We start from the raw sequence: 13,933 nt of genomic DNA on the forward strand, positions 1-13,933 counted from the left end.
AAAAAATAAATAAAGTCATGCATGTCGCTTCCAGGGCTCCGTGCATCTCTTGTTCATTGTTGGCCGGTGCATGATTGTTGTTGTTCATATTGTTATACTGAGATGTTTATGTGAATTGGTATACAAATCAAATTACAGAGTGATATTTCATTGTCTGTAATATGAGAGATCTAGTACGTTTAATTTACTGGATGATTCTACTAGAGTAAGGAGATAACTATTATTATTGCCAGAATTACTCGTATGTCAACTTTATTTCTGTTAATATCGTCATACATTCCATTGCTTTCCTGTTCCACACACACACATGCACAAGTGCATATACCTAAATGCCTTCTCTAACAACTGGATGCGATGTGCTTGGACTGTGACAATCTGCAATAAAGGGAACTTCATTGAAGCTTTAACAGGTTTCATCGTCTACATAATCTACCGCCTCAACTGTACTGAAATTAGAGGCCTTAACTCTAACAGTTCTGTCCCTTCAGCATTATTGAGTGGGAGAACACGGCTTTCCCAGAGGCTGTCAACTGTAACAGATAATGAACAGTCTCCACTAGGTGACACTGTTACTCTTCTTCTTCACCCCCTCCAAGGGAGCCATCATCATCCTCCAGTCACACCTGCCGTCCTCACGCTCTCAGTAATGGCCTCTTCCTCTGCTTCATCAGTCTCCAACTCTCCTCCCCAAACCACGCAACCCTCCTCCCACTTCTGTGTGTAAGTACCATGGCGAAGCCAACGTCAGCTTTCTTCAGCGCAGGACCGTCGTTGGTTCCATCCCCCGTCACAGCCACCACCTGCCTCTGCTCCACCATGGTGCTGTCAATAATGCCTGGCAACAGACAGGGGTTTTAACCAGCGCATCCCTTTGTGAGGTCATTAAAACCAGCAGAGCTACGATACCTTTAACAAGCGTGTGCTTGTCGGTCGGGGAGGACCTTGCCAAGACTCTGAGCTTCGGCCACACCTTGTCCATGCGCTCCTGTTCCACCTGCACCACCAAAAAAACATGGATTATTGTGTTTATGAACAAGCAGCTTCCTGTGTCCAGGTTCTCTGCCCACCTCTCCTTTCTCATTGCGGATCCTCCTGTTGAACTCCTTGCCGTCGATGCAGAGGAAGTCCTCTCCAGGGTGGATGATGCCACACTTGATGGCGATGGCTCGGGCTGTGTTGATGTTGTCGCCCGTCACCATGCGTACTGTGATCCCGGCTCGCTGGCACTTCTGTATGGCTCCAGGAACCTGAGATGGAACACAGCGAGTCACTCACAGAGAAGGCAGCAGCAGCTATTGCGCACAGATGGATGCAGGGAAATCAACCAGCATTCAGAAATGTGGCGAAGGTCAGTGTGGGCGAGCGAGCACTGCACTCCATGCCCACGTAAGCAAAAGTGTACACAACAGAAACGCCCATCCACGAACATGAACTCTCTCTGACACATACATTTTGACAGAAATACACGCCATGGTTTGGACACGCACACGGAGGCAGGAATAAACATACTTCTTGCTCAAAGGCATTTGGCAGTTCGCACACCACGAACAAATGAGGGCACGCGCTCGCTGAGAAACACAAAAATAATCCACCACCTCCTGGAAAGACGCCAAATGACAGCTCGTGTGTGTGATCCTGAAATGAGTGTTGAGGTGGAAAACCACAACTTGTCGGCTGGACAGGGAGGACATTTGTTTGGGGGTGTCACCAGCCTTTAATCTGAACTGAACACATCACTTTAAAAATAAAGCGGATTGTGCGCCCATCCTTTTCTTTGAGTCAAAGCAATGATGGTCTGTAGAACCAGATCACATTTTCTCATGGAGTTCAAAGTTCACTGCCATAGGCGAGGAACTGACAGGAGTAGGGGTTGCTTTACATGAATAGTTGAGTTAAGCAAGTGAATTAAAACACAGTTTATTACTCGATGTGTAAGCAAATATATTCTTCAGGTCCGGATGTGTTTTCACTCTTACTGTTGCTAATATTATTTATCAAATCCATCTCCTTGTCTTGGAGGCATCAACTCCCAAAGTGCCTTTTCGTGGCTGTTTGTTTTCTGCTTTGCATTACCATTGTTTTTCGTTGACCTGATCCGAAAGAGGAGGAGGCGCAGAAGAAGACGAGGCTTATTAAAAATACAATCTGGTCAGGACCTGGGTGGGAGGCCACTAGGTGAAACTGAAAAAGAATCCTCCTGTCAGTGTCTCTGAAACAGATCTGGCTGCTCTTTTTGTTTTCCTTCATCTCTCTCATGGCTCATGGGGAAGTGCAATGTTGAGTCTGCTGGATTTTATTGCATTTGTGTAAGTGATGTTAGGCTAACAGGTATTTTGTGTTTGGTGTGATGTGTCAAACACAAGGCCTCAGGGTTGAATCTGGCCCTCTAAGACATTTTGTCTGGCCGGTATGAGCTTCAAATACATTTACAGGGTATGGAATGTTTGGCTCAGAATTGAATTTAAAACCAAGTTGAAATGAACTAAAAACTACATCACCTCCAATGGATGTTGACAGTGAGACTCACGAAAATGTATTTACGTATTTATTTTATTTTTGTAAAAGTCAAACAATGCATCATGGAGAAGAAAAAAATATAAATCAGGTGAAATCTATTTTATAAAATGTGTTGCATGAACTGGTAGCACCATGAAGGTCCTCCTGCAAATTTGTATTCATCACTCCCCACATAAGATGTCTGGGATGTGCATGAGAACTTGGCAATGGGACAGAATCCAATTGGGGCGCATCATGTTGATAAATTTTGCAGCATTATTATGACATTTTAGAGAAATTTCTTTATGTTCAATGGCAGAGATGGAAGCATGAGTCCATATGGATGAGGACAGGGGCAATGAGAGAAGACAAACATTTCCATTTACTGCTGTTGTCCATCTATCCACTCGCTCGCTCATGCTCAGTCTGACACAGATCAACGGCAACACACTCCATCCTTCCCTCACTGTAGAACAAGACTCTTGAACTTTCAAGAGTCCAGGGACAGCTACAGATGGAGCCAACCGCAGCCCTCATCACAGCCAGCGACTCTTTCTTTGTGGTGAAGATATGTGGAACTCTGCTGAGCAGATAATAAATTGGGGGGAATGTAAACACTCGCTGGGGACCACAGCAATGTTGCAGCTGTGCGATACACCAGGGTGTGCAACTTCTTAAACTAACTGGGCTCCAGGGCCAAATATTGTGAGATTGTTTAAGGGTCCCTGAAGTGCCAGCCCTCAGAGTGCAGCTGAGGGAGGCTTGTTAAGGCTGAGGAGGGAGATGGAAAAAGGAATTGAAAGGTTGAATAATGCAGCAGAGCAGATGTCATGTCAGGTCAATTTCCCTGCTCTATCTCTATCCACTGCTCTGTACCTCTCCCAATTATAGCCACAATTTCCTTCAAGTAAAATACTTTATTCCACTTCAGAGCGTGCTCCTTGGAACGACGGAATAATGAGCGTATAAAACAATAATGGCATGTGACAATTTTGAAGGTATCAACCGTGCAAATGCAAGTCTTAAAGGTCAAGGGTGAAGGTGAGAAGAAGTGGCTCATGATAAGGCGGACGTGCACAGGTAGACCCCTAGAGGTGGTCAAGCCCTTTTTTTCCAGCAGAAGAAAAGTTCCATTTCTGGTCAGGATCATTCCCCCTCCTCTCGCGAGGATAGATTACTATAATAAAATGAACCGAATTTCCTCCCACGAATGAACCACTTTGAGACTATACTGTGAATAAACCTGACCTCCAAACTTCATTTCATTCCAAATTAATTCTGCAAATGAATTTACCAATCAGAAAGGATGGCAATATTTGCCACCACAGCTTCAAGCAGCCTCAGCTGAGCCTCTGCATCATCCGAGTCATTCATCACACTCTTCCCAGGATCAAGCGTTCTCCTACCTCGGGCCTGACGGGGTCTTCGATGCCCACGACACACAGGGCGGTGAGGTCTGTGAGGATGAGGCCTTCTTCGTCCCATTCAGGCTCAGGGTAGCTGGAGAAGTCCCGGTAGGCCACACAGATGGTGCGGAGACCATCACATGCCATGGGCTCGATCACCTTCTTCACCATCTCATCCCTGTCTCGGGGACGGAAATTCCTGGGCTCGCCGAGCTCGTTGAGGATACAGTTGCACCTGGAGAGACGACAGTGAACCCCATGTGTTTGAGTCCCGTGTTCCTGCTGAATGCCGAGAACAAAGACCGACTTTTTGAGGACGATCTCAGAGGCTCCCTTGGTGTACATGCGGAAGGTGCCGTCTGGTAATTTGATGACTGTGCTCATGGACTTCCTGGAAGAGTTGAAGGTGTAGACTTTGTAGAGCTTCTCCTCGGGCATCTGCTTCCGTATTGGCTGGTAATCCCGCTTCAGGTCCAGGACCAATCCCAGGAGACCACACTCGGTCTTGTTGCCCACCTGCTTCGGCAGACCGCCTTCCTTGTCTGGGGGCTGCAGAGATGTGAAGAAGTTGTCAGTTGAAGCCATTTCCAGAGAAAACTTTGGTGCAACCGTGAAATCATTTCACCTGTGTGTTAATTTTGGATCAAAAATGAAGCCCCCTGTGGACATTATTTTAATCTCTCAAGGACTTAACAAGAGGATAGGAGTATAGGAGCGAATGTGTCATCCGTGACCTACTCAATGAGTGACATTTCTCTTTCCGCGGCACCTTAAAGGATTGGAATAGCTGCAGGTTGTAATGAGACAGAGTTGGAGCCCAGAAGACTGAGGCGCAGCTCGGTGGGAGATCAAAAATCTCTATGTTAAATTATAAAGTTTATCGATCAACTTTCAGCATTTCTGAACTTGAAAGCAACAGATTATGATTTAAAGTTTAGCAAAGAGGATCATCTCTGGCCACCTGAAAGTGAGAGTATTCAGGATTAACTAGCCAGACTCTGGATTTTTGAAGAGCTTTTTAAAGTAAATTTGACTCAGCAACTGCAAACACAAAAACAGCATGTTGGTAATAATTCTTTCTTATAATATCTCCTGTGATCTGGAGGTTTGTGTGTTTGGGCAATGACTTTATTTGGACATATATTTATCTATCTCCCTTGAGGTCCTCCATAAACGCACATTTCATGGTACACGTCTAACTACACTTCTTCCTCCCCTTATGTTCAACCAAATGAGTGTAAAAACGTAAAATATCCCCAAAAAGGTGAAAACAGTTTATCATTTTGTCATTATTTTTTAAATACTTTATCAGGCAATTTTTCTGACAATTTGCTTACATTAAATACAATATCTTCAATTACACAACTTCAAGATTTAAAACTATGTGAACAGCATGATATTTAATCACAATCACTTCAATGTGACAAAGAAAAGATTTTTTTTTTAACATTTGACATTTTTTGTAAATGTCAAAAAGGACAGATACTGCTACTACTTCCACTGCTACTACTACTACTAATATAAAACAAAAAAAACTTTTTGGAAAATGTCAAAGACTGGGGGGACAATGCTTGGGGATGATCAAAAAGTCCCCCAAAATGAAATAAAATCAAAAAAGGACCCAAAAGTATGTTGGTTTACATGTAGGTAAGATACTAAAATATAGCAGATATTTCAGATTTAAAATAAATAATGATAAAAAAGGTAAAATTAGGATGTGTTTTTTGTGTGTGCGTTGGTGTTTTAATAAATAACAAACTGATTAAATGTGACATGTCACATCCTATCCATTTGCAAGAACATTCAGGGATCGTCTCCTGTGAGATCATGTCCTTCCGGGACATTTAGAAGATCCGTTGGTCACCAGTCAGCATATTATTAACTGTATGTTTCGGGTGGTGGAGATCTCCTGTTACGCAAGCATTTTTTCACCATGTTTCCTGTGATGGTTGTACAGCATAGCTCAGAGAGTGTGTGTGTGTGTGTGTGTGAGCGCTATGTGGTCACTGTGTGGAAGGTTCAGCGTTGCCATGGAAACACTGCAATCATACTTTGAGAAGGGACTCAGGAAAAGAGAGGGTGCTCTCGGCCTCTTGGGGATTCTCACTCTCCGGTTTGATTCTCTGGCAGAGCTCTCACTCATCTCACTTCACACGTCTCTTATTCTTCTCCATCCATCACCATCTGTACTCCTTAGTATTCCCTGAGCTCAGCTCCATTAAATCACTGTATTAAATTGACACGCAGGGAAGACGAGGACCGTGTCTCGCCCCAAACCTTTTTCAGCACAGAGACTCTTCCTTAAATACAGATCTGATCAGCGTAAATGTAAGTAAATGTAAACATGACACCATTTTCATTTAGAATGACTCAGCACAAAACAACAAGGAAGCAATGTGGAAACATTCGATTCTATTCCCATGAGGATCCAGACTCACAGAGACGGGTGTTGATCAGGGGCTGTGCTGGAAACAGATCTTGTAATCCAGAATTTCATTTGAAACCTGTCTGTACAGCTGTAGCAGGGACTATTTTTTGACCTTCTTCTTCCTCCTTTTTCGTTTCCTTTCAGGAGTTCCTTGGCAAGTTAGCCTCCTCCATCTGAACCTATCCTGATCGTCCACCTTGCTGACACCTGTCCTCTTCATCTCCTTCCTAAATTACACCCATGAACCCTCCTCTTCACCTCTTTTTCTGGGCTCCTCATCTCCAACACCCTTGGTCCAGTCAATCATCTGTCCTCCTTCACTTGCTCACCAAACTCCTCCCTCTGTTAGACTCATGTCTGATCTTGTCCTTTGGAGTCAATCCCAATAACATCCTTGGCATCTCCATCTCTGACTCATCTCACTCTGACTCCTGAGTCTCACTTCTATCCTACAGAGCTCCTCAGTCACAGATCACCCCTGACTGTTCCACGCTGCCTTCACTCTCCTCTTCACCTCCCTTGATAGCTTCATAAATGGGCGAATGACAGGAGAGTCTTACCCTAACAGAAACAAAAACAAAAAAGCAGAGAACCAATGGTGTGAGAGGAGGGGTGAGTTCTCTGAAACCAGCCTTTAACAGCTGCAGTGACAAGCAGTTTGGGATTCCCGAGGGCAACTGCATCTTCTGCGACAGCTACCAGTTGAACACTGAATGAATGAATATTGCATATAAATGCAAACAACCTTGGACAAAAAGAAACTGGAGAGGTGAGCAAGACGGAGGTCAATGCTGCCTCGACTGGAAACCAGCGGCAACTGAACGCACCTGTTGCACGCTGACTTGCCGTGGAACACATCGAGCTTCGGATCTATTTGCATGTCTTCCTCACGGCAGCTGCTCAGAGCGGAAGATTTCAGCCACAGATCTCATTAATCATTAAAACCCAATCACTGCTCCGGCCCCCTGTTCCCGCGTAATTGGACATATCTGGTCCAACGTTGAGCCACGCGTCTCTTGAACACAGACCACAGCATAAATACTTTATAGTGGTTTTGTGGTAAATAACCAGATTGATGCTCTCCCTAATGACCGATGATTACATCAGAGACACGCAGTCTGTCATGGGTTAATGAGGGGATGCAAGACGTGCTTCCTCCGCAATGTCCCTGAAATATTCAGGGGGCTTTCATTAGCAGAGGAACATGGCTACACCGGCCACCGAAGACCAAAACACTTATTAGAGATTCGCAAACAAGGTCAGGGCAACATGCAACTCCAGCTCTAACAGGGATCCATACTTCACATTATATTGCTACCAACTATTTTATTTTAAAAGAAAACAAGTTCATTTGGATTGGGTTTAACAGCTGCCATAGGAGGAGGGGGGTATTTTCAGGTACGACTGTGTGAGTTTTGAAAATGTGTTCAGCTACGACACAATGCAATTGGGCAGGGGCGGTTTTTGTTTCAACCGATCAAGCAGATAGATAGATAGGTAGATAGATAAATACTTTATTAATTTCCGAGGAGAAATTTCCATCCAAAAAAAAAAGCAAGCGCAGTTTAACCAAATCTTCAGACACCTGTTTGGTGGAAAGGTTTGATCTACATTGGAACAAAAAAAACAGCACCCACTGCTGCCTGCTGCTGAGAAACCAGCGTCTCACTTTCATGAGCCCAGAAAACTCTCTGTGCTCCGTCAAGTGCTGTTGCTTTAAATGGTGTGTTTAATTTGAAGGCGCTTCCCTGCAGAGCATTTTCCCGTGTGTGTGCTGCAGGATGCAAACTTTACATGACAGACTGAAAGAAGCTCCACAGTAGACATGCCGCTGCTTATTGAGCAGCTAGTAGAGAGGAGCGAACACGTCGCAACCAGCGGGGCTTCATCAGAGTGCCGGCTCCCGCTGAAAATTGGCCGATCACGATCGGTGATCGATCGGACCATCCGTAAAAATAAATAAAAATGGAAGTTGAAATTCAAGTAGAAGAAATTGACGAATATAGGAGAAATGAATGCACATCTCTGAGGATTCTATGTTCATTTAGACCAGAAATACCCATGACTACTCACACCCAGGAAATAAGCCGATCATGAGAGAACTGAAAAAGGCCCCCTGCATCATTCCACTGCCATTCAGACTAACATGGGTATCAAGACACAAGGACCGTCTTTGGCACGACTACAGTCTGGAGTTGGCAAGCTCTGGACTGGACGTGGCAAACCACCAGCTGCCCTCTCTCTGGTCTCTGGGTGCTTCTGTGGGCAAGGACATATGCCAGAGGGAGAGCTGGCAATCTTGCTTCCTCGTCCACCTGGGGCTCTCCTTAATCCCAGCATCCTGTTCTTTCCATTTCCATTTCCTCAACCAGCTTTCTCCAGTTTCAGCATGTCTTGGAAACCTCTCTCCCATAATAACACCATTATGAACCTTTTTTTTTTCTTTTAAACACAGTATTAGCTCCTGGTTTGGCCCCCTCTCTTGTCTATGAGGTACTGCATACTCTAGTTCTCAACATGAGTGTACCAGCCAACTGGGCCGAGGTCTGGAGGCATGCTGCAGGCCACTAAGGCACTTGTCCAGTTTATGATTAGGACACGCAAGTGTGGTTTGTCGTCCACTTCCTGCCTGCTTTCTGATTTGGATTTCTACTTCTGTCTTCACAGGGAAGGGAAATAGAATGCAGAGATTGTTCAAATCTCATTTGAAAACATGAATGATTCATTCACGTACCATCAGCATGCGTGAGATACGTCGAGACACATTTTAGGATCTAGGACTTTGCTTATAAATAACTAGGATATTGAAGATGAAGGAATAAAACCCAGTACTTACCTGTCAGTATTGAAAAACTAGTATTTTGTGAGTAGAAAACAACAATTCAAAACGGCACCTGGACCTTACTTTCCAACCATAAAAGCATTCAGAGTGCAGATCTCCACTAAGCAGCTCTCTTCTACCCAGGTTCCATCCATCCATAGGAGCAAATATTTACTGTACTATACTGTGGTAAAATATTACTGCTTCAATTGAAGTAAATTCACATAAGCTCAATGGTGCAGCAGGTGGCGGTAGAGTTCCAGAACTGGCTTGGGGTAGAACCTGGGCTCTTGCTGCGGTGGGCAAGATGGCGTCAACATGATCCAGAAGGTAATCCAGATCCCCACCAAAATGTAATCATCTACTCCTCGTCCATTATCTCCTGAAACTATCAGATAAATCCGATCATAACTTTTCCTGCAGACAGGCAGCAGGAAAAACAAAACCTCCCTGGAGGAGCGAATTATATCTTCATTGTTTTTGAGCTCGTAATTGGTGCGGGAGAAGAAGTTTGAATTATTCAACACTCGTAAGAGAGAACCTGATGCGGCTACTGAATACGTTCAATTTATGTAAAAACGCCAGCCTTTCTTCCTCGATGAGGAGACATGCCGGTGCGTGTTGACACGCATCGGCGAGCCGAGTAACAAGGAAGGGATATGTGTGGTGGCCATCAAGGACTCCAAGCTGTCCTGGCATCCCACAGGATTGGCCTCTTACATAAGAGCACAACAGCTCGCACACAACTGGACTTGAGTGACGCGAAGGACTGCTGGGAGAGGAGTGTGGGTGTGAATAATGTTTCTTAGAAACACTTTCAGCGCCATAATTACGTTCAACCCCCTCCATCTTTCATCTGTCTTGGATATATTAAAGCACATATGTGATGCATGTATGTGATTGAGCTTTTCCATTACCTCACGGCATTTACTAACAGTTCTGGACTTCTGGTGAAAACCAAGGCTGGTCAGGGATATATTGCAAGGCTTCCCACATGTGGGTGAGTGACTCCACCTTTTCATGGGTAAGGTGATTAAGAGAGCAGAGCAGGTGCTATTTAATCCACGCTAAGCTGCAGTCGCTGGTGTTTAATACTTTAATAATGGAAGTACACACGGATGCAATGCCCAAGAAATTTCTTCCAGGAGCGAATTATTAAAGCTAAATAACAGCAGAATCATTTTCTGTCAGTTTATTTGACCACTTTAGGAAGCATATAACTAGTGTCCTGTACACTGAAAAAGAAGACATTGACGGTGGAATGTTCTGCAAAGCAACGGTATAAAAATGAACGGTTTAATTTTTTTCAAGGTATTCAACTTTTGAAGTATCTGACATTCGCATCAAAGCTCCTTATGAAGCGCCATAAATATCAATCTGGCACACAAACTAGTTCCTGTATGCAGAACAGGGACACATCAGATGTGTAGCGAAGCGCTTCCTCTGTTGCATATCCACTTAAAAAGTGTGTGTGAGTGTCTGTGATGTCCCTCAGAATTAAGTCAGCAGCAGGGGCCTCGCTCATTTTTCACAAGAACTGAGACCAGAGTTGGACTTAACGGTGCACTTTAAGAAAGAAAAGGCATTATGTAAATCAACTGTTGAATTTTAAGAAAATAAATTGTTGTGCTTTTGCTATTCAATGAGTGGACGATCATTTTTAGCTTCTGGGGTTGTGATGGAATATTTTGGGCAAAATACATCTGACCCTCAGCTTATGATCCATGCCACATACAACATTTCAATGTCTCGGTCAATGAATTGTCTTTTCAATATACAGCCTTTTTGTCATCAATATCAATCTTGCACACAAACTTCTACTACTTAATGCCACGTCAGAAAAAGAACTGGGTTCCATTCCTTCATAACGCAGTGAGCCGAGGACCGGCTATATGAGAGTCCAGTGTTGAACCTCAGATTGACATGCCAGATGTAAAATAAACACAATATTCTCAGAGAGTGCTCTGCCACTCACTGGTGCTTAACCCTGACTCATTCAACTGATTTCTTAAAGTGCATGGTCATGAACTCATGCCACAAGGAAAGTGGACATTCAGCAGGTAAGTGCTTTGTGTTGTGCTCTGTAAAAAGCGTTCTAGAACCCCTCAGTTTGGGCTGGATAAAAAGGGGAAGCTGCGATTCCATGGTGTATCTACTACTACTGTCTCTCGAGAGCATATTAAAAAGATGTTTCAGTTGATAAAGGCGTATATTTCAATTGTTACTAGTGTATCAACAAGGTCTAGTTTTCCTAACTTTCCTGAATATTCTCCCTCAAGTGTGCAGTTGGTTTCTTGCAATTGAGGTCACGTGATCAGAAATGGGTGATCGGAATTCAGTCACATTTGCAGGAAACGTTGATCGCGGAATGATGAACACATGCATATCAATGATATTTCAAATGCTGACAAAGTCTCCTAATGGGTGTCTTGGTGGAGGTCTTCGCTCACCATAGTGTTTCTCCAGTTTGTTCGGGGAAGGGACAAAATGTAACAGAAGCCGAACCCAGAGGAATGAATGTACTGGTCCAGAGAAAGAAATGCAGGAGCGCACGGCGGCAATCATTTAAAAACACTCCTTTTACACCAGGGCTGATTGTGCCTCGAGGGTGGGAGGTGAAATCTTCCGCAGATGTCCTGCCGGCTCAGCTCCTTCTCTGAGCAGCCATTCCTTTGTCTGGATTTAATGTTCGGAGGCAACTGTAGCCCTGTCCTCTATCTATCTATCTATCTATCTATCTATCTATCTATCTATCTATCTATCTATCTATCTATCTATCTATAGTCTGGAGCCTCCATTTCAATTCTATTTTTTTGGCTGGCTGGGTTAATTGGCTTAAGATTGAAATTTAACTAAGCCTATTTTCTGTGCATTCACTCTAAACAGGGGAGCACTTAGACAGATTGGATTCAATTAAAGTCTGTTATGGTCTGAACAATGATAAGAAAGAAACTGCTCTCAAGGTGACAAGATGAGCGAACACCTGATGAATCTAAAGCAGCTGCCAAGGACGGCGGCAGCACATACCAGGCCTGTTTAACTCATGAGATTTATGCAGAGGAAATTACTCTCAGTATCTGAAAGGAAAGTTGGGCCTCACCAGAATCTTTGAAGTGTAGGCACTGTTGATGGAGATGGCGTTGACAAGCAAATCCAGCGCTTTCGGAGGCAGAACGCCTGGATCTGGAATCTCTCTGTAGTGCACGTCGCACATGTAAAACTGCACGGCTGTCATGCGGTTGGTGGTGAGCGTGCCCGTCTTGTCGGAGCAGATGGCCGTCGCGTTGCCCATAGTTTCACACGCATCCAGATGACGCACGAGGTTGTTGTCTTTCATCATTTTCTGTTGGTGAGAAGGAATTGCAACGATCAATGTGCGACTGACGACGAACCTTTGAATGCGAAAAGCACAATAAAATCACCAGAATCACAAGTAAAATAAGGCCATTCGAAAGAAAAACTGGCCAGTTTAATCAACTTAAGGACGACTTCATGATAACACATGATCGCAGGGTAGTCATCCCTCTCCACTCACCTTGACAGAGTAGGCCAGGGAGATGGTGACGGCCAGCGGCAGCCCCTCCGGCACGGCCACCACCAAGACAGTCACACCGATGATGAAGAACTTGACGAAATACTGGATGTAGATCGGGGTGCACTCGGGCAACCAGGGGCGCTTTTGCAAGACGAACGTGTCGATGGCGAAGTAGAGGACCAGGATGATGACAGTGATGGCTGACATGAGCAAACCTGAGGGAAGGGTGATGCAGAGGATAAGCAACACAAACCAAATACATCAACTAGAGTAAACAGGGTTCTCCCCAGCACTAACACTGCAACATGTCGACAACATGAAATCTCAGCATTGCGGGCTGCTACGCTGCTTAGGGGCCGGGGAGAACCCTTGTTAAATACGAGAATTTTCAATTCATGTAACATGTAGTTTGATGTTGTAGTAAACTATGACACTTGAAGCGTCAAGTGGTACTGCCATATTTCTGAATAAATCAAATGAGAAGTCAATGAACATTTGAATTACATTTAAAATTCTAGTGTAAGTCTATTGGTTACACTGCAATTCAATAAAATTAACACACACATTTAGTTTAAATACACACACTCCATGTAATGGAAACAGTTGAAGCCAATAACTGGTTTGTGAGTCACATAAATGGTGGTAGGTTTTGTTCATGAATACTAACAGCTAGATTCAAACCATCTGTTTCCACAGATCCTAACAGCATATTATACATGCAAATTGTACAAGATAAAAGATTGTATTGGGCTGCATCCTCTGCTGCAGTCGTGGCGAGGTCTCTCTTTCAAATGACACTTTAATAAACATTATGGATTGATTGATGCTTATAATTACAGTATATTATTGACAGAATATTATATATTTATTGCACTTATCAACAAAATTGGTGCATGTGATTGAAATTGAATAAGAAAGGAATAACAAAAAATAATACTCAGTTCATGTTCAAAGAAAGTGATTTAATTCTAACTGGTTGAAACAAATATTCCTTTTTTTAAAAACAACAAAAGTATTAAAAGTCCATCTCCCGCAACAAACGTCTACCTCTGATAGACTCATTTCAGAGCTTGTTCTTTCTAGTCGCACTCAAGCCTCATCACTTGTAACTCTGACTCCTCAGTCTGTAAACCACGCGTCACAGCAGGTGTCATGACCCTCAGGCTAACACACATCACCCCTGACAGTAGTCCCCCCCCCCGTCACTTGTAAGTGGCTTATTAACTGTCAGTTATGCTTCTTAGAAG

General features: G+C 43.8%; 1 protein-coding gene across 10 annotated transcripts in view; it reads right to left on the reverse strand.

Annotated features, from left to right (window-relative positions):
* The window catches only part of atp2b2 (ATPase plasma membrane Ca2+ transporting 2), a 73,934-nt gene that overhangs the window by 6,781 nt on the left and 53,220 nt on the right, over positions 1 to 13,933 (reverse strand). For all 10 annotated transcript variants that reach the window (XM_053867108.1, XM_053867109.1, XM_053867114.1 and 7 more), the window contains 7 exons: positions 12,687 to 12,901; positions 12,252 to 12,494; positions 4,210 to 4,451; positions 3,903 to 4,137; positions 1,068 to 1,247; positions 907 to 994; positions 729 to 835 (listed from right to left, as the gene is read on the reverse strand). In XM_053867108.1, the coding sequence (XP_053723083.1) occupies positions 729 to 835; positions 907 to 994; positions 1,068 to 1,247; positions 3,903 to 4,137; positions 4,210 to 4,451; positions 12,252 to 12,494; positions 12,687 to 12,901 (1,310 nt within the window). The remainder of the gene's footprint in view (positions 1 to 728; positions 836 to 906; positions 995 to 1,067; positions 1,248 to 3,902; positions 4,138 to 4,209; positions 4,452 to 12,251; positions 12,495 to 12,686; positions 12,902 to 13,933) is intronic.

The sequence above is a fragment of the Synchiropus splendidus genome, chromosome 6, assembly GCF_027744825.2.
Source record: "Synchiropus splendidus isolate RoL2022-P1 chromosome 6, RoL_Sspl_1.0, whole genome shotgun sequence".
NCBI lineage: Eukaryota > Metazoa > Chordata > Actinopteri > Syngnathiformes > Callionymidae > Synchiropus > Synchiropus splendidus.